This window comes from Sus scrofa, chromosome 9, assembly GCF_054392235.1.
Source record: "Sus scrofa isolate SSC_HxYL_T2T_F1_AM1 chromosome 9, Sscrofa_HxYL_maternal_Yorkshire_Landrace_v2.0, whole genome shotgun sequence".
Lineage (NCBI taxonomy): Eukaryota > Metazoa > Chordata > Mammalia > Artiodactyla > Suidae > Sus > Sus scrofa.
Genome location: NC_139391.1, coordinates 101,779,540 through 101,807,391, shown reverse-complemented (window position 1 = coordinate 101,807,391; position 27,852 = coordinate 101,779,540). Strand labels below are relative to the sequence as shown.

The following is a 27,852-nucleotide window of genomic DNA, read 5'->3' as shown; positions in this document are numbered from 1 at the left end:
TAAGGATCCGGCGTTGCCCTGAGCTGTGGTGTAGGCCGGCAGCTGTAGCTTCGATTTGATCCCTAGCCTGGGAACCTCCATATGCCGTATGGCTTTAAAAAGCAAAACAAACAAACAAACAAACAAACAAAATACATGAAAGAGTTCCCTAGTGGATTAGTGGGTTAAGGATCTGGCACTGTCACTGCTATGGCTTGACATACGGCTTGCTATGGGTTTGGTCCCTGGCCCTTGAAGTCTCTGTAAGCTGTGGGTGAAGCCAAAACAAAACAAAACAAAACTTGCCACATGATCAGTCTATTAAGCTAAGTTGAAAATAGAAATTAACAAAAAAGTAAGTAGCATAAGTAAAAAAGTTTTATGCTTCTATAGTATTTTATACTAGGATGTATATCTATTATACAACTGATAGCAGCTCTAGATGGGAATTAAATGGCTCTGCTGTTAATTCCTCACATTACTGAGTATTGCTTTGGTATTGGGAATCCCAAGTCTGCCGAGCAATAATGAATAACAGAACAGGAATAAATCAATGAAATGGGAAATAGTTTATACCTTGCAGAAGTGATATTGTCTCAGATTTACCCCACAGGTGATATGAAAATTAAGGGAAAAACAATGAGCTAATTCTAGATAAGCACTGTGGATAACTGAACAAAAATTTTGTTTAAAATTATTGGAAATACGCATTTAAAAGAAAGATTATCACATTCTCCAGTAAGGATTTAGTTCCTTTTATACTATCCTAATATAGCTGTTCTTTATTTCAGCATTGAGAAAAGAATTTATTTGGACCAGGAGTTTTAGCAAGGTTAAGCAAAGTTGTCTTTTATTCTCAAAGTCGCATATTTTTCTTATACCTGTTGCTTCTCGGAAACTTAAAGAAAATGCTGGAAAGAGACAAAATACAAGAGAAACAGGAAGAAAAAAGACCTTGCTCTATAAATGAGAGTGTATTTTGGAAGGCTAATTTAAACAAGTGGTTTGGATTGTGAATTAATGTTTTTCCTCTGTTGACTCATTTTCACTCTGTGAACAGAAAAGTATTTATTTTAATGACCAGTTTTCAATTTCTGCTGCTAGTCAGGTCTGAAGCAAAAAATGATCTGCTATAAAAGCAAACTATTCTCCCTTATGTGCTGGAACTTATCCAAAAAGTTCTCCTGCAGGGGTGGGTGATGGTTCAAAAGGATCTGACACCAGTCAAAGATCTCCGTTACATGTCACTGAGCTGGACTAACTCATTTATGAATTTGGCTCCTGATGCCCACATCTCACTCCTTCCTGTCTGTGATGTTTTTCCCATTCATTTACTTAATTTTTTTCTAAATAACTCTTTTTGTCCACACTTTCAAATACTATATTACAAACTTGTGGGTCTACATCCTTACATGATGCACCATATGCTAAGAAATATTTAGCTATGGAAACTATTCAGTTCAAATTCATTATTACAGCTGCATGCATAATACAAAACCTTGTTATTCATAAGCATTTAATGCAAGGCTTCTCACCATTTTTATTGTCATTAATAACAATAGGATAATTAATTGTATTACTTTTGGTGAAGTTACCTTTCTGCCCTTAGATGTTGTACTTCACTCCTAACCTATGGAACGCCATGATTTTCTAGGAACATTTTGTGCCTTTGTATAAATAATTTCCTTTTACTGGAATCTCTGTACATCTCCACCTTCAAGACTGAGCTCAAGGGCTGGGTTATTTTGAGAATTGAATAATGTATTATGTGTATTACATTTAGTCCAGGACCTTGTATATATTAAGCGCTCAGTAGTGAGCTACCACCATCCTTATTTACAATTCCATTCTCCACTTTAGGTTCTGATTTCCAATAGATAGGGGCCTTGATTATTTTTTACTTCTTCTTCTCCTCCTCCCTCTCCCCCTTCTTCTTTTTTTAGGGCTGTGCCTTCAGCATTTGGAAGTTTCCAGGCTAGGGGTTGAAATGGAGCTGCAGCCACTAGCCTATGTCACAGCCACAGCAATGCAGGATCAGACCACATCTGCGACCTATACTACAGCTCACAGCAGGGCCAGACCCTTAACCCACTGAGCGAGGCCAAAGATCAAACCTGCATCCTCATGGATATTAGTCAGGTTTGTTACACTGAGCCACAATGGAACCTCCCTTGATTGTTTCTTCATATCTCTCAAACATAGTACAGTAATTGGCTTCACGAGTGAATCAATCAAAAACCAATACTTTCAATTAATAACTTTTCTTTACAAAATCAATCAATATTTTCAATTAATAAATTTTCTTTACAAAATCAATTTTGTAACTTTTCTTTACAAAATCAATCAAGACAAAAATTTGTCTTTTTGTCTTTTTTTAGGGCCCCACCCACAGCATATGGAGGACCCAGGCTAGGGGTCCAATCGGAGCTGTAGCCATCAGCCTATGCTAGAGCCACAGCAATGCCAAGCCACATCTGGGACCTACACCACAGCTCACGCCAAAGTAGGATCCTTAACCTACTGAGCAAGGCCAGGGATCGACCTGCATCCTCATGGATGCTAGTCGGGTTCATTAACCACTGACTCATGACAGGAACTCCTCAAGTTAATTCTTTAATACAGTTGGTAAGTTGCTCAGGTCATAAGTATCCTCTCTCTCTTTCCCTCTTTTTTTTTTTTTTTTTGTCTTTTTAGGGCCGCGCCCGTGGCATATGGAGGTTCCCAAGCTACAGGTCTAATCGAAGCTGTAGCCACCAGCCTACACCACAGCAACATGGAATCCGAGCTGAGTCTGCAACCAACATCACAGCTCATGGCAAATGCTGGATCCTTAACCCACTGAGCAAGGCCAGAGATCAAACCCAAGTCCTCATGGATACTAGCCGGGTCCATTAACCACTAAGCCATGACAGGAACTCCATAAATATCCTCTCAAAGCATATTTTTACTATCTGCTTAATATATCCTATCTTTTAATATTCATTGGAATCTTTTACAGGTAAGTTCAAATTAACTAAAGTTTCAATTAGCAACTAAGTTTTTAAAAATAAGATTCCAGGAGTTCCCGTTGTGGCGCAGTGGTTAACGAATCCGGCTAGGAACCATGAGGTTGCGGGTTCGATCCCTGCCCTTGCTCAGTGGGTTAAGGATCCGTCATTGCCATGAGCTGCGGTGTGCGTTGCAGACGCGGCTCGGATCCCGTGTTGCTGTGGCTCTGGCGTAGGCCCGTGGCTGCAGCTCCGATTTGACCCCTAGCCTGGACACCTCCATATACCGCGGGAGCGGCCCAAGAAATAGCAAAAAGACACACACACACACACAAGAAGATTCCTCTACACTTGTAAATTTAGGAAAATAACAACTACAGTAAATAGGATAAAATTATATTTTGAAAAAGGTTTCTTTAGTAGCCCCAAGTGAAAGAGCAAGAGAAAATGAAATCAGTAAGAAGTGATTTTCAGTAGGAAAACTGTATATAGTTCTGTTTTTGCTTTATATTGCTTTTATCAAGAGAAAAATCACCCATTATAATCTAAAAATATTCTCCCTTATAATTTCCCCAAAGAATGCACAATTTCTTATGACTTGAGTGAAAAAAGATCCTTATTCTTCAAAACTTAAGATCTCTTATTCAAAGAATCCTAGGATTTACCTTCTCTAACAAGTGGCAATGACCTCACTGAATTGCAGATATTAGAGTTTGGTGGTCTTTAAGTGCTTTTCATTTGTGTTGAATTAAATCACACATTTCATTAATTATACAGGTCATGCATTTGCCTAGGAGTTAAAATATTCACTTTCAAAATGAAATAAATGAAGACCAGCTGGTGGAGAGGACATGGGGCAAATGCAGGATGTATTTTAGAATTTGTTTATTTATTTTCCTTTTAAGTCTTTGAATTCTTCATATGCAGGGTGGCTTGCCATTTCCACATTTGAAGTTTATCTAAACTGGTTTCATGTCTTGCAGCTAACGTTTCAGGAAAGGGAAGAGCTGATTCGAACCCAGAGGAAAAATAAAACGCCAGCATCAGACTCGGTTTGTTCTCTATACCATACTTGATGGGAGTTATTTTCAGGAAAAAAATCAAATTTTCAAAGCTTATTTTATGAACAAAATAGGACTATGATGATTTATTTAAATAGAAAGAATATGGTTATTTTCATAGAATGGGTATAGAGTGATAGAGACAAAAAAAAAAAAGAAGAAGAAGAAGAAGTGTTAGGGTCTTCCTAAATAAAGAAAGAGCCCATGGAAGACTGACTCACCGTTTTGCATGCGTGCCTGTTGGGTAATACCGGGAGCAGGATATGCCATCCCAGGCACAGTAAGGGTCTCGAGCCAGGCAGCAGTCAGCACAAGCACTTCCATACATGTCACACTGATGGAATCTGACTTGGGCCACGGCAGAAGCAGATCCAACATAGAGCTGTTGCTAGAGATATCAAGGAAAGAAGAGGCCTCTAGCAGAAACGGACAGAATTCTCACCGAGCAATTACACCTAGCTTTTCACTTTCCTACATGTCACCTCAGTGAATAGTCACTTAAAGGATGGCAGTTACTCAGGACAGATAATGGAACATTGATTCTTTCATTTCTCTAAGATCTAAAATACTTCTACAGACTTGGATGCATGAGTAACAAAACTGCTAGAGTGAGACTGACAAAAATCTCAAGAAGTTGACTGTTCTTTGATTCATTATCTAAGTGGAAAGACTCTTTTGTCTTCTAACATTGCAGGTCTTTTAAAAGATCGATAGGAACATCCAATAGGATACTGGATAAATAAATGGTCTTTTTTGGCATTTTTAATTGAGATATAATTGACATACAACATTATATTGGTTTCAGCTGTACAAGATAATTTGATATTTGCATATATTGTGAAATGATCACAATAAGTCTAGTGAACATCCCTCATCACATGACACAAATCTAAAAACTGTAAGATCTACTCTCTTAGTAGCTTTCAAATACACAATACAGTATTGTTCACTATAATCACCATGCTGTGTATTACATCACTAGGACTTATCTATTTTATAACTAAAAGTTTGTACCTTTTGATGATCTCACCCATTTTGTCCACCCCGTGCTTCTGGCAATCACCAATCTGTTCTCTGTATCTATGAGCTTGTTTTTGTTGTTGCATTTTTATAATATTTCTCATCTACCATGAGATCATATGGTATTTGTCTTCCTCTGACTTACTTCATTTAGCATGATGCCCTCAGGATTCAATCCCACTGTCATGAAGGGCAGGACTTCCTTCCTTTTTATGGCTGAATATTTCACTGTGAGTGAATGTGTGCGTGTGTGTGTGTGTAAACACACTTTATTTATCCAGTCATCCACTGATGGTCACACGTTTAGTTTCTTTCCATGTCTTTGCTATATATGTAATCTCTCAATGAACATGGAGGTGCAGGTATCTTTTTGGGATAGTGTTTTTTGTTTCCTTTGGATAAATACCCAGAAGTAGTACTACTAGATCATATGGAAGTTTTATTTCTAATTTTTTAGGAATTTTCATACTGTTTTCCATTCTCCACAACAGTGCACACTGACCTACAACATTTAGAAAAGTGATGTAGATATATCTATATATCTACATATATATAGAATGATATGGAATAAACTGTAAGCTATGTTGTTAAGTAAAAAGTAACAACTACTTCTGGGGAAATTTATATCAAGAACTGTTTCCAGAAAAGTGGAAGGGAGGTTTGTGTTTTATTGCACACTTTTTGTATTACCAGCAAGATTATTATTTTTGCAAAAATATTAGCAAAAATATCATGGAGTAATGTCCTATCATGGTTTTAGAAGTAAATCTACTCTTGTCTACCTTTCAAAAAATAGAAAATGAAGAAACCTATTACCTATAAATCACTATATATTTTTGTCAGAATAAAACTCTATTAAAACTTGTTAATATAAAAGAGCATATATATTTAAACTTTCTATCCTTTAACCTTAACTAATACACAGAACACACACACAACTTACTCTCTTTGATGAAATTTCCATAGAAACAATAGGAACTGGATCCTGAAAAATTTTAAAATGATTTCTTTTTAAGAACAGAAATATAGAAATATAGAAGATTATGGTTATAAATCACCTGAAATCATATTAAGTATGTGAGTGGCTCTCTGCCAAGCAGTCTATAGCTTTCATTTTACTAAATCGAAAGGAAAATACAATTGAATACATCTTTCTTTTAAAATATTTTTAATAGAGTAGGACAAAAATGTAGATGAGAAAAGTAGAGGTTAATCTAAGCAGCTTACATTTTGTCTCTAAATTGTAATTTTTGTGTTTGCATTTGAATATTACTCATGCATTGGAAACTCAAACATCTTGAAATAAAATAATGAAGTCAGAGGGTTCTTTCTTATAAAGAAAGTTGAAACCATTAGAAGTAAAAGTTATGCCTTTGAATATGTCTTATTGCCAATAAACCATGTGAGCTTTAATTGTTTTAACCTAGGCCTAAACAAAATAATTTTCTCTTGACATTATCATAGTCAATCATCATGAACCAAGAATGCCCTGAACAAGATGCATAACCTCACTGCTTTAGAACTTTGAAAGGATGATCTACAGGATAGTTTTGAGAGTCTATGCACAATTCTAGGGATGGTGATTAAGACTGGAGTGTCTTTACAAAGCACCACAAAGGCAGTCAATTCTGCAAGTGGAGAAGCTATAGGCAGGTGACATCCACTCTGTGAATAACTACCCTTCAAAGAATTATTTTTTGAAAGAGAAAATTTAATCCTCTGTGTTAAATTTTTTAAAATATTTTAAGCTACAGAACAGTCAAACCATGTTTCCTAAAGGTTTATATTAACAAGACATTGTGATGGATGCTGTTAATATGAGCTCTTACAGAGATCTAATATGCAAAATAAACAAAAACACAACTGTCCTGGTTGAGATGGGAATGTGGTTAACTTTGCGTTTGGCTATGGGAAATCTAATCTCCAGAACAGCCAAGGTGAAATCAACTGTTTTTCATCAATAACAGTATTTTCATATACATTCCCTATCTATATACACAGTCAACTTTCATTATTTGTGGGTTGTGTTTTTGCAAATTTGCTTACTTACTGAATTTATTTGTAACACGAATATCAATACTGGTGGTGTTTCACAGTTATTCAGAGACATGTGTATGCTTAGAGTGTAAGCACTTTCCTGGCTTGGGTTGGTCAAAGAAAACACATGTGTTAAATAAGCCTTGTTCAGGCATGAGATGTAGAACTGTTGGCATTTAAGTTCGGTGTTAATCAACAATATAAGCATTCCCGTTGTGGCACAGTGGGTTAAGAATCTGACATACTGTCAGTGAGGATGCGGGTTTGATCCCTGGCCTCACTCAGTGGGTTAAGGATTTGGTGTTGCCGTGAGCTGCAGCTGCTACAACATAGGTTGCAGATGCGGCTCAGATCTGGAATTGCTGTGGCAGTGGCATAGGCCTCAGCTGCAGCTCTGATTCGATCCCAGCCTGTAAACTTTCATATGCCACAGGTGTAGCCATATATATATATACACACACATATATGTGTGTGTGTATCTTTAAACAGAAAAACACATAAAACAAGGGGTTATGTATTGATTGTTTCACAAGTATTTTGACTAGAGACACATAGAAGCCCTGCACTTCCCCCTGAAGCAATGATTCCTAATTCAGTGTTCACAGTGACTTCAAAGACTTACTGTTACAATTGTTGATACTCTGTGTGCATGCCTGTGTGTGTGAATATTTGTATGTGTGTGTATACAGTTGTTTCTATCATATCTAATCTTTCCATTATCATTTTGGATTTTTCTTTTTTAGCAAATTCTCTGTATAAATACATGCTATAAAAAGAGCAATGTACTTATCACACTACAATGTCTACAATATGAAACCCCCAGTGCTAGTTTTTCATTATCTGCATTCATAGTGCATTTGTTCAAGATGATACATTGTTACAACAATTCTAGAATTTATTTGTGGGGTAAGTGTTATTTATGTCAGAGGTCATATAATGAAATTCTTTTCACACATGGTAAATACTGGCCTCTTCATCTGAATAGTCTATGACAATCAAATAGATGTGTCAGAATTTTAAATCATTTGTCACTTAAATTCACTCTGAATTCACAATATACCTGTTAGAAAAAAAAACTGACATAATATTTCTCTTATAACTCCTTCGCAATTGTCTATAATACAGAAATTTTGGCTATATTTTTTACTAAAAATACCTTGAATATCTGAAGTTCTTCTAGAATCACTTCTTCCATTGACTCTGTTTCTTGGTTGTAAATCGTGATCACTTTCAGCACAATTCCATTATCTGTAAGAGAACAAGAGAAGAGAAAAACTAGAAGCTTTTTCACAATCTAGTTCTCAAAGAATTAAAAACCATGGAGAAACTATGAATTCAAATAAAATTAAAAATCTAGATTACAAAACATTTAGTCACTGCTAGTTAAAACCATCTGACTCCTTATACATTCATATTTTCAATTAGCAAAAAAATTAACCTGATGCACCTGGCCAAAAAATAAAACTAAATAATGTATAACTATTTTTTAATAATGTGATCAAAAATCTAGTTAAAGGTTCAGACATCAAAAAGTCTTTTGGAATTAATGAAAGATAAGATGAATGGCAAATTATTCTAGCTTCTTCTGTGATGTATGATGAAAGAAAATTTTTTACCTACAGCTACCTTCCTGGTAAGAAAACTACACCTTTAATCTTAGGGAAAATTCCAAGCAACACTATGGAAATCTATAGATAGAGAGGAAGAGTATATCTAAATAAGCACTCTTTTATTTTTCCTTTGAGGGTTTTTTGTTTTTGTTTTGTTTTTTTTTGTTTGTTTGTTTGTTTTGGTCTTTTTAGGGCATATGGAGATTCCTTCCCAGGCTAGAGGTTGAATCAGAGCTGTAGTTGCTGGCCTATGCCACAGCCACATACACGCGAGATCCAAGCCGCGTCTGCGACCAACACCACAGCTCACAGAAACGCTGGATCCTTAACCCACTGAGTGAGGCCAGGGATCGACCCTGAGTCCTCATGATGACAGTCAGATTCGTTTCCGCCGAGCCACAACGGGAACTCCTTTGAGTTTTAATGAGATATAATTTACATGCAGCACATATAAGTTTAAAGTGTACAACATAATAATCTGACTTAAATACATCATGAAATGATCACCACAAGAAGTTCAGTGAACATCTATCATCTCATATAGATATAAAATAAAAGGAGATTTTCTTTCCTTGTGATAAGAATTCAGGATTAACTCTCCTAAAAAGTTTCATATATAACATACAGAACTGTTAATTACATTAATCATGGTGTACATTATATTCTTAGTACTTATTTATTTTATAACTGGAAGTGTGTATCTTTGACAACCTTCGTCCATTTACCTCAGCTCTTACCTCTAGTTACCCCAAATCTGGATATATACACTTTTAATAAAAATTTCAAGTATACACTATTGAGAGAATAGATAATGAAGCCTCCTGCACTAATCACTTATATTCCATAATTATCAATAATTATATACATTTATATTCACATTTCAAAATTCTACCTTATTTTCTTATTTCTGATATTCTGAGCTTGTATTTTCCAATGAAAAATTTAAAAAGATACTAATTTGCCTGTAAGAATTTCAATTTGGTGTAGCACTAGAAATAACTTAGGGAAAAGAAAAAGCACTTTGGAGGTTCTGATCCGAGAATGTCTAGGTATTTAAGCAAATTGTTTAAAAATTATAAAACCTTGTGATTGGTTAATAAAACCTGATTAAAATAAATTAAGAACAATTACCTGTATTGTACACTAAGAGAAATAAAAATTAGCATACCAAGCACCCATTGTAAACACCCACAATTACTATATCAAGTAAAAAGTAAAGATGAAATTCAAATTATCAATTTGAAACTAGTGATTTTGCAATAAGCACTATTTATACAGTACTAAAGCATGTGCCAATAAATTTTGAGGAAAATAACTATCATTTGTGGGATTTTCCAATGTTGTACTCAACACACATTTATCAAATATGTTCTTTTGTGCTGAAAAACTGTGGTTCAATATAATGACATCTTTATGTTAAACATAGGTTACATGAGAGCTTGAGTGTATATCTGATATTTCTGGAATTCTCTCACATAGCTTTGATCAATCTACCAAAAGAGTACTTCTGAAAACATTCTTGGGCTCATAATATACATGACTTCTACTTTCCAGGGCACTTAAAAATAACATACTTTTCCCCATGATTGATTTTGTCAATGACTACTCTTGCTTACAAAATTCTTTTCTTTAAAAACTCTGTTGGATGTCACTACAAGTAAATTTATGTCCAGGTAACTTTAACTTTGTTAAAAGAAATCTGATGCTTTTAATCTTAAACCCACAGTGCAGAGCACACTATTAACCTTCTAAAATAAATGAATAAAACATATCCTATACCAGAGATCAATTTCTGGAAATCAGTTGAGTATTTCTTTAGTTAAACCTTTGCGTTCTTTAAAAGTATGCCTGGAAAATCTCAAGTACTGATATTCATACTATAGACTAACTCCTGATCTGGGAATAAGCAATGTCTCTTTAGAATTATGCACTAATGATTAAAGTTATGTATGATAGAATGCTTACTCTTTTAACTACTGGCTGCTATAGCAATTACTATGATGTATATAAAAAAATAAGTGATCATTTTTCATTGTAACGACTTTTTAAATGACTGTATAATTTTAAAGTACTTGACAGAATTTGCTACCTACTACCCTGATGCTAAAAGATTCCAAGTTCTCTTCTAGGAGCTATATCTGATGTGCGGCATTAATTGAAATTACAAAATTATTTGAAATTTTCACTTTGTGTTATTAATGTAAGATATTGTGGCTTTGGTGTAAAATTTTATCTCCATCATGGGTAATGTTTGGCCTGTTTGGTACAGATGGCTGAATTCTGATGGGGCCTGATAAGCATAGTTGTGATGACAGATTTAGGTGAAGTTTCCTAAACTTCATCTAAAGACTGAAAAGTCTTGGAGTTCCCGATGTGGCGCAGTGGTTAACGAATTCGACTAGGAACCATAAGGTTGCAGGTTCGATCCCTGGCCTTGCTCAGTGGGTTAAGGATCTGGCATTGCCGTGAGCTGTGGTGTAGGTTGCAGACACCGCTCAGATCTCGCGTTGCTGTGACTCTGGTGTAGGCTGGCAGCTACAGCTCTGATTAGACCCCTAGCCTCGGAACCTCCAAATGCCACTGGAGCAGCCCAAGAAAATGGCAAAAAGACAAAACAAAACAAAACAACAACAACAAAAAAATAAAGACTGAAAAGTCTTGAAGACTTAATGAGCAGCCAAAGGTTATCAGTGGACCTAGAGTACTAACAGAAGAACCAAACTTGCTCTAGCACCCTACCTCCTCTATGAGCTCTTTTTGGAACCAACGATATTTATTCATTGTTCATTAACATCAATTATTTATTCCTACATGGATTCGTTTGTTTAAATATATTAAGTATTGACAATGCATCAGGAATTATGTGCTGTAACTGCCCCAAATCCTATCTTCCAGTGCAATGGACAAGCAGTTTGCAAATGAGCCAATGGGTCAACAGTTTTATTGATAGTTTTTTTAAATATATATATAATAATGTTATTGATTTTAAAGTTCAATTTAAATGTCTCTGAGTACTTTCTAATCTTTTTACCTGTCCCGATAAACAAGACATCATACTGGCCATCCTCAGCTTCCACTCGATCCACTGCTATTTGTTTCAGGTTATATTTTCCATCTGTTTTTACCAGTATTGGTTTTTTATGGGCAGGTTTTATGGGCTGGTACATAAGAGGATGGCTTCTTGCAAATCGAATAGCATCATCGGGATAGTCTTTGGTGGTTCCGTACCTCCCTCCATTCACTTTGCTGGCACACTGAAATACATGTGGATGAGAGAATTTTTTTTTTTACCTTAAACCTAAAGAGCAAATTTATACTCAATTATGAAAAGTATTAGGATAACTGGGTATATTCAATTAATCAACTCTGCATTTAGCAATATTTAGTAACCATGCATTTTCTATTACAGAAATAAAATCTGCATTAAAAATTGCATACAGAAACTGAATTATTTCAAACATACAGCACTAGAAATATACAGATAATCACAAAATCTTTAAAAAGTGAAGTATATTTAATACTGGTATAGTTTGGAGCTAATAAAAATGTATAACAGTATAAATATTGCAATTATTTTACCTGTTTCTAAAATTTTTTTTTCCACAATGTAAATTAAATTTTAAAGGCAAACAGTATATTGTTTATAGCAAAACAAAGAACCTCATTATTGTGCTAAATCTTCCCCCCAAATTAAGAATCATAACCATACAAAGTAGCTTTCCTATTATTGACAGAATGATATGATTGGTAATGGTTCCAACTGTCTCAATGAGTATATAATTTTTGTGCTATAACATAGAAACCAAATTCAAACTCCATCATGGTTAATTAAGGGGAAAAAAACCTTCTTTGCTCTACTGCAATCTGTATGAATTTATGTTATTTTTGTATGAATTAGACACAATAAATTGAGAAAACCAGAAATATTTGCTGTAACACATCTCAGTTCTTAAATCACTGCCTCTCAAAATAATTGTTTAATACCACCAAAGTTGCTTTTTTGGAATACTTTTAACTGTGTTAATTCAGGCTTATTATTAAGTTCTCCCTCATTTCACATACTTTCCTTCTGAAACAGCAGAAATTGCAATGATTACCTTGACAAAATGTTTCCACTTCAGAGTATAAACACATTAGTTTAGTAATCAGGTTCTATAAAGAGGGTATTCTAATGGTTTGCTTTAAAAAAATTCAGGCCATATTTCTTAATTTGGCATGGATTTTTCATTTGCGTGTACTTTCATGATATATGATTGAAAACACTGTGGACCAGTCTGGAAGCAGTTCAGTAACCAGTTACTTCCGCCAAATCTCCTTTAATACCATGCGGTGTCAAGAAGCATTTCCAGCGAAGCCACAGGAGTGGGTTTTTTTTCCATTTAAATTGTAATTTTAATCAATAGAGTGAAATAAAATAGACCTTATGTCTTATTGGAAGTAATAATTTTAAGCTAGTGAGAGTGAAATGGTAAAGCCTTACACTTGTTAACGGAGGCGGTTAAGGTTTGTTTCCACTTTGGATTCTGGCTCTGCAAAAATGGTTTCTACTTGACTTGCAAGTACTTGTGGAATCAGCATAGTGATGAGTTTTCACCAGCTGCTCATAAGAGTGTAGACTGTGACTTGCCTGACAAGTTCAATGTCTATTCTTCATGGGCAGCAGATAAAATGATGCTACATTTTCCCAACCTAGTTGTGTATAGGACACATGATATAAAATCATCGTCATCATCATCTTTGCATGTACAATTGAAAGCACAAAGTCTGAAGGGCTAGTTAGGGAGAATCTTAGTAGCACCAGTTCAGAGGCAAATGGCGGAACTTCCTGTACTCCAGCAACACATCTGTGTTGTCATTTTTTTTCTAGAAGACCAGCAAGGATGTCAAATGAGGTGCTCGTCATTCTGAAGAGGCTGAGAAAAAGCTTCCTCTTGACATAATGAAGTGAGGAGTAGGAAGAAAGTTTGGCTTAGGGGCCCTGGAGTCTGACTCAAATATTAGAATATCAAAATTGTAACATTTGCTTGCTTGAAAACCATATGTAGCACTAATGCTTCTGAAGAGACTGAAAGAACCATGATGCTTATTTTACTGTAAGTTTTTGTATTCACTAGTACCCTTAAAAATTAAAAGTTAAATTTTAGTTAGAGCTACTTAGCCAAATTACCAATAATAATATATACTTTACAATGTTAAGATGTGCCCATCTTAGATTATATTCTTCTCATTAAACAACAAGCAAACGTCTCTAGGTATAAGCAGTAATATTTCTTTACAATGCAAGTAAATAAGCATATTTTAGGTAGAGTATTTCTTAACTGTTTCATGCAAATTTTGTGATGCATCTAAACAAACAAAAAAAATAGTACTAAAAGAGCCATTAAACAATAAGAATACTTTGTTAAATGTCTAAACTTACAGAACCAGGCCTTGGATAAGGGACTTTCCCTTCATAGAGTGACCAGTGGTATTCAGGTCCTTCCTTATGTGCATATGGTCCGTTAAAGGCTGCCCGGATGCCGGCCATGTGATAGACACATATAGCATGCCCTCTAAATATATTACTGGAAAAAAAAAGATAATTACTATTCTGGAACAGACTAGAAAGTCACCTAGTCAAACCCTACAGACTATGTAGATAAGGATGAATCTTCTGGGTAAAAAAGTTGACATCTCTTAAGCATAGGATAAACATATTAACTATTGTAACATTCTAAATAACAAAACTTACCATTTCTTTGCCTATTTATTACAATAAATTGAAAATGACATTGTTAGGATCACAAAAGCAGCTGCACACTTTACTTTTTAAAAACTTTATTATTTTTTTTAATTGAAGTAGGGTTGATTTACAATGTTGTGTTAATTTCTACTGTACAACAAAGTGATTCCATTATACATCTATGTACAGTCTCTTTAATATTCTTTTCTATTACAGTTTATTTCAGGATAACGAATTATAGCTCCTGGTGCTACACAGAAGGAACTTGTTGCTCAACACTTCCATATATAAGAGTCTGCATCTACTAGCCCCCAAATTCCAGTTCATCCCTCCCCCTATTGCTGTATCTTACATGGGATTTTTATATTTTTTATTAAGGAAGAGTTGGCCTTAATACTTAAAGAGTTTCATTCCCAAGATGAGTTATTCATTTTAAGGTTTTATCTCCTTGTTTGTTGACCTCTCTTCAGAGTAGACAGTGTTTTCCTAACTACCATGCTGTGAATATTGCTATAGATTCTATTCAAATTCTATTATTTTTCTTAATGTCTATGATTTGAAGGAGAATTTAAAATCTCAAAAACATTTTTGTTCCCTTCATGAGCTTGGGGTTGCACACACATTAATAAGCTTGCTGTATGTTCCTTCCTCCAGGTCATTGAAAACAGGGCTCCAGCGGAAAGATGACTAGGCTGCACCAGATTAATTTTGAGAAAAAGACTTAAATTATATAAAACTCAGATTCTTCACCCCCAGAACTAGTAGCAATTGAAATTATTTCCTTAATAAAAATTTCCTCTTGGTGAGAATAAAGGCAGTAGTTGACTCCCTACAGCAACTTGTACTGGGGGCATTTAAAATAAGATTGCAAAGGGCATTTTTAAAAGATTTGTTTTAAAGATCCAGCCCCATTTCTTAATCTGGCATAATCTGAATGATGGCATAGTCCACTTCCCTGGCCTCTTACTTTGAGTATTAAAATAGTTTGTGAAAGTGCTCTGCAAAATGCAAAGTTCTTTATAGCATTTCCTATATTCAGAGACACCTGTAGAACAGCAGTTTGGTTACTGTCTGAGGACATCAATTTACATGTTTTACAACACACCTTGAAGCAATTGGAGATGCCTGCGATGCCAAGAAAACCAGAGGTAAACTAAAGTGGCAGTAAACTTTGATCACATGCTACGATATCAACCGTTACGTCAGGTAACAGCTGGGAAGCCTTTTTTGCAGACTTATGTATAAATTGAACAGTCAAAATTGAAATTATGGAAGAAAATAATGTCTGAAATGTCAGACATACTCATTATGTTCTCATTTAGGAAAACAGTTTATAAACTGATCATTCTAATCCATTAAAAAAACTATACTGACTATTGCATAGCTTATATTTATCATATAAAGCCATGGAATTATCATACAATTCATAAATCCATCTCTGGTTTAAGGGAGGGATAAAGTGTGAAAAACGGGGATTTTCCATAAACTGTGATAACTACCAATCTACATTAACTACTTCTTGCATCAAGGAATAATTGACAGCAAAATTGTTTCCATGTTTCTGTGTTGAAGACAAGGTCGCCTTACAATAGCAGGATACTTGTCCAGAGAGCTTTATTTATTTATTTATTTGTTAAGTGAACATAAGAAATTACCTGCTGAAAAACTGAACCAAAACTATGTGGAGAGACTCTAAGCAAACAAGGTATACATGGTTATGTAACAGTTTAAGTCCAATGCCATGCAAACGAGGAACTAATACCATTCTGTCCCTGTCAAGAGAATTGAAGTATCTTCTTTATATCTCATTCCAGTCATCTCATCTCCACTCTGCCTTATTTGGAAAGATACTCATAAAATTGTATATATATATATAAATACAAACTTTTAACCAAAACGGATTCTAATAACATTTTTTTTTCATTGACTTATCAACACACATGAAATTATATCTGATTCATTTCTCCAGCACTCATCAAGGGATACAAAATACAAAAACATAAATGAGACAAATACTAGATCATAAGCCCTAAACTTGAGCAGCTTATTTAAATTTTAAACATGGCAAATCATAAATATATATTCTCTAAGAATCTGCTTATAAGAATCCACTTATATTCTCTAAGAGCAGGACAACCAGAGTTAGAAAGTAATCCAGGTGCTTTGTGATTAAAGAATCAAGGAGTATTTCATGGCTATTGACAAATACTGGAAAAACTGGTATAAATCAGTGTTGTAAGAGAAAGTAATGTCAAGCAAGAGAAAAAAATAAAATCTCAGTGATGCGAAAAGCAGACACTGGGATTCTGACAATGTATCTTATCAAAAGCAGAGCATAAGAGAACTTAGAGGAAACTCTTCTAATCCTGAGTGGGGAAAAGTTGATCGTGAACCTTGAAAGTCTGACTTGGAAACTATCTATGATGACTGAAAGAATGACCTTGGACTCTACAGCATGGAACTGGTATCTTAAAAGCTATATGAGAAAAGAAATCATTTTGTTGTAGGTCAGAGAGGGAAGAGCTTAGGATCCTGAGTATAGAAAGATGCTGATATTTCACATGAAAACTAACAGGATCCAGATTGAGATCACGGCTTTAAAACTCAAAGTACAACTGCAAACACAGAAGAATGAAAAGAAAGTGGTGACCTATAAAGTACAGAAAATGAGAATGACAAACTGGTCGATAATATTTTCAACCATATACTCAGTGATAGGGTGAAGCATCTTTTGTTTCATATATATATATATATAGTCTTTTGTTTTATATGTATGTATATATATATATATATATAGTCTTTTGTTTTATATGTGTATATATATATATATATAGTCTTTTTAGGGCCACACATGCAGCATATGGAAATTCCCAGGCTAGGAGTCAAATTGGAGCTACAGCTGCTGGCCTACACCACAGCCATAGCAACGCCAGATCCAAAGCATGTCTGCAACCTATACCACAGCTTGTGGTAACGCCAGATCCTTAACTCATTTAGAAGGGCCAGGCCTCAAACCTACATCCTCATGGATACTAGTTAGGTTCATTTCTGCTGAGCCACAAAGGGAACTCCTTGTTTCATAATGTTTTTATCGACCATGTAAATTTCTCACCTGGTAGTGTTAAAGAGTCCAAATATCACTGGATTCTTATGATCTCTGGTGTGCAGCAAAAATATATCCTCTGAAAAATTAAAGAATTATATTACTTAGTATGTTTATCTCTTATTGCATGTGAAGAAAATATATTGACATAAGATAGTTTAGAACCCATTATAGATTTTAAGATTTAAATTTCCATACACAGTCATGCAACCAAGACCAAATCACAACAGACTGAGACAGCTGATTGTCCAAGGCAGCTTTGGGCTCAGCCTCAAGGAAGAAACACAAGGCACTGACTCTAAGCTAATGAGAAGGGTCTTTGTGTTTCTGCAACCCTTCTGCCCCTACTTGTGGATCTGGCCAAGATAAAAAGAACAGAGCACTGCGTTAGACTGAAGCCAATTACTGAAGAAAGCAAGTTTTCCATATGTGCTAGCAAGAGTGAGGGTTATACAGAGAAGCATATATACCAAAGAGGAAACTTTAACTCTCCCAATAATATTTACCTAATTCATCAAAGTATGTATCAATTCCATTCATTCCTGGTACTGAGCAAACCAGTCTAGCTTTCAGGAAAGTGCTCCACTTATTCACCAGAATTCTCTGTCCTCCTACGTCATTCTGTGAAAAACAAAAAGGAGTAAAAGGTACCCAGAGAACTTTTGAATTAGTAAATACGCAGATGGAAAGAGTTATAGCTTTTTTATTTAACGTGGAAATTTTTACATAATCCTTAAATAATAGTAAAGATGCAATTCTCCATAAACTTTTTTTTTAGGTCTGCATATTCTGCTTTGTCAGTATACTTTCACTCTGGCCCTTTGAATATAGTTTCCAGGTATTAAACAATGTTAGTACAATAGGCTATCCTAAGTAAAGTAGTAACTTTGATGATATAACAACCTTTATTGTTATTTTCTTGCTAATCTCAGAAATAGGGAACCAGACGTTTATTTTTCTTCTTTTAAGAAAAAAGACTTGACATACAAACACACACACATACACGTATAGGCACATACATTTACACAGATACACACAATACCTGTATATACATTTATAGCATACGTGAATATATATAAGTCTCTTAAATTTATTTCTATGTATCTTCTTAAACATTGAAGTTACTTTGCATTTACTATATTATTATCAGTCTCTCAATATACATTGCTAGTTCAGTTAGTTTTGAATGTTCATTAAAACAACTTCTCTGAATATCAACAAACCATAGATGATTTTCCTATAGAATCAACCATCTGAAATGCTGAAACATACTTATGTAAATTAGAGTGTGGATTAAAGAAACTAAAAATTTTTTGGTGAAATTCATTTTTAAAAGTGGAGCTCACACTTGTTAGAAGAAAGTACAGCCTAATTATAGGCCATTTCTTCTTAGTATGGCTCTGAAAATGGGGGAAAAAATCACACAAAATGCAAAACTGTTTTCAGATAAAACTTTCACTAGATATGAAATCTAAAGATTAGATAGTAAATGCCAATTTTAGGCAATCCGAAAGAACACTGGAAAATATTTCAAAATAGAAACCCACTATGAAGTGAACAAAGGTCTGACCGTAAATTCTAAGATAAGCAAGCTCAGTGAGAAAGAAAGACAGTCCTCACCACACAGATTCGCCCCACTCGGCTGTAAATTGCATGGGCATTGTTTTCTGCCTCCAGGGCCTTCTCAGTAAAAAAGAAATACACCTTGTTGTCATCTCGGTCTTCGTTGTCAGGGATCATATATGAACCTACAAATTTTGGCTCTAGAGAAGTAAAAAAAAAAAAAAAAAAAAAAAAGAAGAAAATGAAATATCTATTACAACAAATAAGTTAATATATTATCCTTGACATTGTATACTATACATTAAAATCTCCCTGTTTGTTGAAAATCAACAGTTTTTTAAGAACTATTAGAGGATTTAAAATTTAACTGAGTCAGGGAGGGAAAAAAACCAACAATTGCAAACAACATACATTACAGATTTGAAATGAATTCAAAGAAGAATAGACCAGATATATGTATTATATACGTACTTTACTAAAATATTTTACATATATTTTTACTGACTTTATATTATTTAGTAAAGAAGCCTATCATAATTCTTTAGTTTATAAATTATTGGCAAGTCCAGCTCACGGGAGATCATTTTAAAATAGAAAATTCATTTTAAGTTTTTATATTTATATCTAAGGGATCTGAGTGAATGGCCTTTGACTGATATGGTATGTCAAAATACTTTGATGACAAAACACTGCCATAACAACTATGCATTCTAAAGCTTAATAAGAAGCCTGAAAATAATAAAACTTCTCACCAGAAAATGATGTTTTTGTCCCTAGATATAGCAGTATGACAAAGGATAAACATGATTTCTTACAAAGCATTGTGTCAGTGAATGCCTAGGGATTTTCCTAGAGGTTCATTTGTCTCTAAAGTACAATGTGATATTAAAACAAGCAAAGCAAGAAATCAATTCATGAAAAATTATACCAACTGACCAGAGAAAACAAAACAATTTATTGGATGAAAGGGTTTTTCACTTTCCATATATTTGTTTTGTTCATTTAAATCCTGATTTCTAAGCATTGCTGCGAGGGTAATTTGGTTTTATAATAAAACCAATCCATTTTGCTATAAAATGCCACACAATATCATATATAATATTTTAATTTGGGAGTATTGCTAAGGTGAGAAACTCTGAAATTTGTAAAAACTACAGATTGCACTTGTGCTATTATTATCAAAGTGGCAAGTTTCCCAGGAGTTCTCAACTTGTTTTCAGTTCTCACTTATACACTCTATTCTCCTCAATCCTACCTTTCAACAGGCGCTCATCATCATGCTCAGTGCGGATATGAGCCAGTCGCCCCAGGCTCCTGAAGATGGCAGCATCTCTGCCCCAGTAGTCACTGTAGAGCCCAGCAAACAATTCACTACCTGCATGAAAACATCCGTTAAAAATAAGTCAGTATCTCTTTCTCGACCTGATGATGATGTACAAAACCACGATTACAATAAACATATTCAGATTTGCTGCATATACAGCCTTATGAAATTGATGCTACTTAACGAGGATGGAAAGTACAGTCAGAAGAACAGAACTGGAATCCTGACTCTGCCACTTACTAGACGTGTGAACTCAGGCAGGTTGCTGAACCTCTCTGTGCCTCAGCTTTCACATTTACAAGCAGGAACAGCATTCAAAAGTGATGTTCAGAGTAAAGGATTGAGAAGAGCAGCTGGCATATACCTACATGAGTAGTTGATAAATAACCTGGCTTTAAGTATTTTAATAAACATCTTTTAATATCATATCATCAGGAATTAGTATTGGTATTAATATTAGTATTGGGTTTAATTTGAGTCAGGTAATTCAAATCCTTCTTGAACTAAGAACCAAGAAATTGCTTTCATTAACGTGACTTGAATGCAGGGATCACAAACTCCGATAAAGCTGTATATGATCTGATTTGCTGTCATTTAATTTGTAAGTTTGTGGCTTATTTAGAAATGAAAGAGCTCATAATTTAATCAGGCAGTCAAAAGCATGAATGAAGTTAGGTGCACCATGGGGTGAGGGTCAAAGACTTAAAATCAGACAAAGGAATACACAGCTGTACATAGGGCCTTAAGAAACATCTATGTGTCTTTGGGGTCAGCCACAAAGACACTAAAATAGTTCACTGGAAGGGGAACAAAACCCAGAAAAATAGCAGAACTCCAGAAAGACCAAAAGCTCTGAAACACAGAGACTTGGACCCTTCTTTTATCAAAGTGACATCACAAGGTAACTGGTGTGCCCCTCAGTGAGGCCAGAAGGGTTGTCCTGGGCATAGGATCCTGTTCCAGGCAGAAATCTCTGGCAATGAAGTAGATGATAGCAACAGATCACTGGAAAAAGCAACCTTAATCTAGGGTAATAGGATCATTTCCTTTGTTTTGTTTTGCTTTTGGCCACGCCTGCAGCATGTATAAGTCCCCCAGCCACAGTAGCCACTCAAGCCACAGCAGTGACAATGTCGGATCCTTAATCCTCTGGGTCACAAGAGAATTACACGATCAATTTCTTAGTGAGTATTATATAACTCTGGTTAGGTTTTAAAATATAGAGGTGATGAATACACTAAACTCAAAGTATTGATGCCTTTCTGTTAAATTTGGAATGTATATATGGAATGTGTCCATATGGTACTTAAAGCTTTTAAGTTTAAGCAAATTTAAATTAATTGTATTTTAAATTCTACATTTAATTGTATACTCAATTTTAGAATGAGAATGATTTAAGTAACAGGTGTAAAAATTTGACCAAATATCTAAACATAATTTAAGAGGACTTGAGTGTCGATCATTATAAATTTTACTGATTAGATTTAAAATTGCTTCAACATTCATGAAGGGTTTTCTCTAAGGTATGACCTCTAAAACTTAAAAACTTGAATAGATTAAATATACATATATGCTTTAAAATGTGAGCAAGTAATCAACTGAGATGTAAATGGGAAACGTTTTAAGGAAGTTTGTTTTTACCTAGTTAACTGACAGTTTTTAAAAAGTGAAGATGATTGCTTTCTGTATGACTTAGAAAAACAATAATGAGATATAAATTGAATTCAAAAGCTTACGAAAAATAAGTCTTTGTAAATGTAACTATATTAAACTAGTTTTCATTTAAAAATGACAAGTAACCATAATTTTTTTTTTTTTGTCTTTTTTAGGGCTGTACCCTCAGCATATGCGGTTCCCAGGCTAGGGGTCTAATTGGAGCGGTAGCCGCCGGCCTGCGCCACAGCCACAGCCACACCAGATCCGAGCTGTGTCTTCAACCTACACCACAGCTCACAGCAGCGCTGGATCCTTAACCCATTAAGTGAGGCCAGGGATCAAACCTGCAACCTTGCGGTTCCTAGTCAGATTCGTTAACCACTGAGCCATGAGGGGAACTTCCATAAATTTTTTTTTTAATCCACAAAACCCACTATGGATACTTGAAAACTATATGGAATACAACTAAATAAAATCAAGGCTTCCCACAAAGGAATTCACTTTTAAACTACATATATAAGAAAGAGAGAGACAGGAGAGACCCAAGCAAATGTGATAGAAAATTAACAACTGGTTGGCAAAGGTAAGTGGTACACAGATGTAAATTTTTACTCCTCTTTCAATTTTTCTTTGTATTTAAAAATTTTCAAGACAACAAGTTAAAAAATCAGCTCTGTTTGTTGAGTCATCAGATATATTCAAGGTATGCTAAGTGAGAGGTATGATAAGGAAAATAACAAAAACTGAAAAATAAAGATGCTTTATATTCAGACTTGAGAAAAGAAAATGTAATTTGGTAGAGTAGAATTATTTCAGAACTCTTACTTATTTAGTCATCTTGGTACTAGAAGGGGGAAAAAAACAACATAATTTGTATCAAAGTCAATCAGTGCTATCTTCACTGGAAGTTTTATATCTATATGTGGAAAAGAATATTTTGAGATGAAATACATTCAGTAGGGAGGGCTAGGAACACATGTGAGAATCAGTCTGTACTACTTGAATGTAGATAATAGTGAGTCATGCTAAATTCATTAAAAAACCTTGGGCATCACCAACTCTATCATCAATTCTTGATAAATAAATGAACGCATTGACCCATAAAAGAGTTAACTGATTACTGAATCACCAAAACAAGGATTTTTCTGAAATTAAAAAAAACACATACTGTACTTGGTGACAGTGCCCATCTAAAATATCAAGGCCTTTTACATGGATAGACTTGGAGATTATCATACTAAGTGAATTAAGGCAGACAAAGATAATTTGATATCACTTTATATAGAATCTAAAAAAATGATACATATGCACATATTTATAAAACAGAAATAGACTCACAGACATAGACAACAAACTTATAGTTACCAAAGGGGAAAGGTGGGAGGGGAGATAAATTAGGAATTTGTGATTAAGAGATACTTAATCACTTAATCACATATATGCACTAGTATACATAAAAGAGATAAACAACAAGGACCTACTGTATATTACAAGGAAAAGGATCTGAAAAAGAATATATATCTGAATCAATTATCTGTATACATAAGTCACTGTAAATCAACTATACTTCAGGAAAAAAATAATAAAATATAAAGGTAATTTTGTAAAACTCTCCTAAACAGAACACATTTTGCTGGTATGGACTAGGCTGAATGTTTAATGCATAATGTGTATAAAAAGTAGGTTTCTTTAAAATCATGACAGGAGTTCTTATTGTGGCTCAGGGGAAACATATCCAACTAGTATCCATGAGGATGTGGGTTTGATCCCTGACCTTGCTCGGTGGGTTGAGGATCCAGCATTGCAGGGAGCTCTGGTGGAGGTTGCAGATGTAGCTTGGATCTGTCATTGCTGTGGCTGTGGTGTAGGCTGGCAGCTACAGCTCTGATTTGACCCCTAGCCTGGGAACTTCCATATGCCATGGATGCAGCCCTTAAAAGAAAAAAAAAAGAAACAACTTTCTATTTTCTAAGTTTTTAATATTTGATATAATTTAATTTCCTGAAATAGTTATAGAACTTTAATATATGAAAATATTATTGTGGGAAAATAATCTTCATTTTGGCTCACATCAATTTTATTGCACTTATCTCAATTTGAACAACATTTCAAAAGTTGTTTCAATCAAGTCTATAAATTTAACAAACATGTACCCATTGTAGCCACTAGATGGAGCCATACGACACCAAATCTCTCTCTCTTACACACACACACACACAGACACACACACACACACACACACACACACACACAGCAGCTTATCTGCCCAAGGGAAAAAAATGACATATTATCAATTTTACCCAATTTCCCTTTTTTGTATCCAGATAAAAGAAAATAGTTTGTGAAAAATTCAAATAATACAATATGAATTGTTTGACTTAAACTTCAAAGAAGCTAGACAGGTGGTAAAAACTATATGCTATATAAACTGAACCAAATGTGTTCCAGTTGGAAACATTAGATTTTCCTCAGAAGGGAAAGATTCTCCTTTTGTATTTTATTATCATCGTGAAAAACAAAATAAATTCATAGTCATAGATAACGATGATGTTTGGTAAAGTACACTCCTAAGAAAAAATAAACAATTTAACAAAATCAATAAATTACAATAAAGCTTTAGCATGAATGTAAATGAACAGTAATTAAATGAGCAAAAATACTCAGCATCACTATAGTAATTGATACTATTTACAGTAAATAGTTTCTAACTGAAAGCTTTACTTTATAATTACAACCATACATTATAGAGAAAATTTGTGAGTCAATATTTTGGTATTTTATAGAACACGAAAGAAAAATCTGGGTAATTCATATTTTCATGGATAAAAAATAAAAGCTTCATATAAAGAATGTTTGAGTTTCATTAAGAACAGAATTACTCAAGTTTTTCATTTTCTATACCTATGGAGGTATGACATTTAACAATGTCCTAGCCTGGCCATAAATTTAACTGGTATCTAATCTATTTTGATGTTTTGAACATAAATAACCAGCTTGATTTTTATGCCATATATAATTTTCCTTGTTTTAGCACTGGCTTCTGATAGTAACTGATGTTACGTTAATTTTAGTTGGTCAAGTGTGGTTATAATTAAAAAATAAAACACATCTGCAGGCTATTTTGACAGGTGAATGTAACTTACCATTGTCATGCCCAACAAGAATCTCTATATAGACATACAAGAAGAGTGGAAACAGTTCTGCACTGGAAATCAGGCAAAACCCCACCCCACCCAAGTCCCAAATCTGCTGTTTGTGGTAAAACTGTTTGGCAATCTCAGTGTCTCGGTTATGCAGAGAATCAGAGAGATCTACAAGTGATTTCCTGAGACTGCCAAGCTTTTCTTTCTCAGCTGCCCTTTTTTTTTGCCCGGAACGTTGCATCTCTCCCCTCCCAGTTTACCTGGCCATGAACATCTTTCTCCATGAGCCCGTCCCTGACCAAACTTGAGTTAGTTTACTAGTTCCTAGTATGTGAACCATATCTGCCTCATGGAATAGACATGGCTAAAATGGACTGAAATGCCTCACTTTATAAGTGAACTATACTATTTTGTTAGAAAACAACTCTTTTGTAGAGTGACTCTGATGCTTGATTGAAAAGAGGAACAAAAGGCACTTGAGAGGATAAGAATGGATAAGAATGGTCTGGAGTTCCAACATCCCAGTTCACACTCAGCCTGCTTAGGATGCTAAAAGGAAAGAAATCAGAAAACCAAATCAGGTCTGATATGCCACATGTGCAGCCCTAAAAAGCAAAATAATAATAAATAATAATAATAATAATAATAAATACAAAATCATGTCCTTTTACTAGTTATGGAGTTGTTTTTCCCTTTTTTTTTTTTTTTTTTTTTTTTTTTTTTTTTTGCTTTTGCTTTGTAGCTAGCATTAGCAATCAATGTTAAGAAGGTGGTTTCTGAGGCATGAAGGAAAAAGAAAAACATATTTTGAATCTGTTCATTGCATTTCCTGGCATCCACGGTGGTGTTGTGAGTTTCCTTGGTGGCAAACCAGTGACACTGATACCAGACTGGTTAAACCACATTCCTGAGGGTGAGAATGTCAATGGGGAATTTGAGAGGACTTTTTCCCCCCTCTTTTTTAAATTTTTTTTGTTTGTTTTGAGGAAACCATAAGCAAATAGTCAAATAGCTCTTTAGAAACTAGCAGTTGGAGCCAGAAGCAACCATCAGCATGTGAATACTTGGCCTTTTGCCAAATGAGAGAGCACAACAATCTTGGATACAAAATGACAGATATTCTTTAGGGACAGGAACATGGTAAGGGAATGAGTTTCTACAGTTGGGATGAATACAAGAAAGGAGCCAACACATTCACTTGTCACATTTATAGAAGTTGTAATTATATAGCCATCTATTTCATCTTCATTCTGATTATTTCATTCATTTTCCTAATATTAAGACCTATTTTGTGCCAGAACTATTCATTCATAACTCTACCCTGAATACAATTAATCAAAAAGAAACATTTATTTAAAAAAAAAAGTTTTAATGTTATTAAGACTTGAAATAATCACGTTTTCCCTGCATGTATTCCAACTTCCTTTCATTCAAACCACACTGACCTCCAGTTCACAGAATATGTAGTGAGGAGATATATATTCTATTTTATATATATAAAAGCACAGGAAGAAAATTTTAGCAGCTATAAACTTTTGTAGTTTTAGTTGCTGAAAACCATAACATAGGACCAAAAAAGCGTAGAAAGAAAATTTCAGTAACTGTGAAGTATCTCATTCATGCTTATTTGTTGATATAAAATTTCATAAGCCTTTAACTTAAAAGTGTCCCAAAAAGTTCTAACAACAAAGCTAGCACTTTCAAAGAAAAGTGTGAAAAGGTACATGACAAACCAAAGTGGTTTTTCCCCAAACACTATTAACAGGTACATAAGCATATCTTAGGCACTTAAGGAACAGTATGTATTAAACTACACCTGTAAGTGGTAATAAAAATCTGGGTCAGAATGAAAGGTATTTATATACATATGGTTTTTTCTTTCTTTTTAGGGTCACATCTGTGGCATATGGAAGTTCCCAGACTATGAGTCAAATAGGAGCTGCAGCTGCTGGCCTATGCCACGGCCACAGCAATACTGGATCTGAGCCACAACTGCAACCTATGATGCAGGTGCCTCATACCCTTGAGAGAAAAGTTATAAAATATTTCCCGAATTTTTATTTGGCCAGCCACCAAACTTAATAATTTTTAGTGGTAAGATAAGTCCTAAGTATTTTTGGGTGACTAGAAAGGAACAGGCAAGTAATGCAGCAATTCAGAAAGAAAGGTATTTATATATATATATGGTTTTTTCTTTCTTTTTAGGGTCGCATCTGTGGCATATGGAAGTTCCCAAACTACGAGTCAAATAGGAGCTGCAGCTGCTGGCCTATGCCACGGCCACAGCAATACTGGATCTGAGCCACAACTGCAACCTATAATGCAGGTGCCTCATACCCCTGAGAGAAAAGTTATATTCCTTACACTTCTTTATGAAATGAATACTTTGAAACTGAACAGCTTAGAGTCCTTCCTTGTCCTTCTCCATGACTTAATGGACCCTAAACATAATCACCCACAAGCTAAAGATTAGGTACCCTGAGCATAACTGCCTGCGGGTTAAAGATTGTTAGCACATCATGTTTTTCAGGAACTTCCCTAGTTTGTTCTAATGTGTGATCAATCTGCCGTTTTCGAAAGTACTGTTATTCTAGGCAATAACCCAGAAGACCACCATTGTGAACATCTCCTGACTCCAGCTTTGATG

General features: G+C 34.7%; 1 protein-coding gene across 4 annotated transcripts in view; it reads right to left on the bottom strand.

Annotated features, from left to right (window-relative positions):
* Positions 1-27,852, bottom strand: part of SEMA3E (semaphorin 3E) — a 258,462-nt gene that overhangs the window by 23,923 nt on the left and 206,687 nt on the right. For 2 of the 4 annotated variants that reach the window (XM_084977289.1, XM_003130220.7), the window contains exons 6-14: positions 20,338-20,457; positions 19,140-19,282; positions 18,026-18,140; positions 17,529-17,598; positions 14,114-14,258; positions 11,726-11,948; positions 8,241-8,332; positions 5,991-6,032; positions 4,249-4,415 (exon numbers count right to left, since the gene is read on the bottom strand). In XM_084977289.1, the coding sequence (XP_084833415.1) occupies positions 4,249-4,415; positions 5,991-6,032; positions 8,241-8,332; positions 11,726-11,948; positions 14,114-14,258; positions 17,529-17,598; positions 18,026-18,140; positions 19,140-19,259 (974 nt within the window). In that variant the 5' untranslated portion in view covers positions 19,260-19,282; positions 20,338-20,457. Of the gene's footprint in view, positions 1-1,907; positions 2,818-3,139; positions 4,416-5,990; positions 6,033-8,240; positions 8,333-8,831; positions 9,051-11,153; positions 11,949-14,113; positions 14,259-17,528; positions 17,599-18,025; positions 18,141-19,139; positions 19,283-20,337; positions 20,458-27,852 lie in introns of those variants that run through there. The other 2 variants (XR_014816009.1, XR_014816010.1) reach the window with 2 other exon arrangements.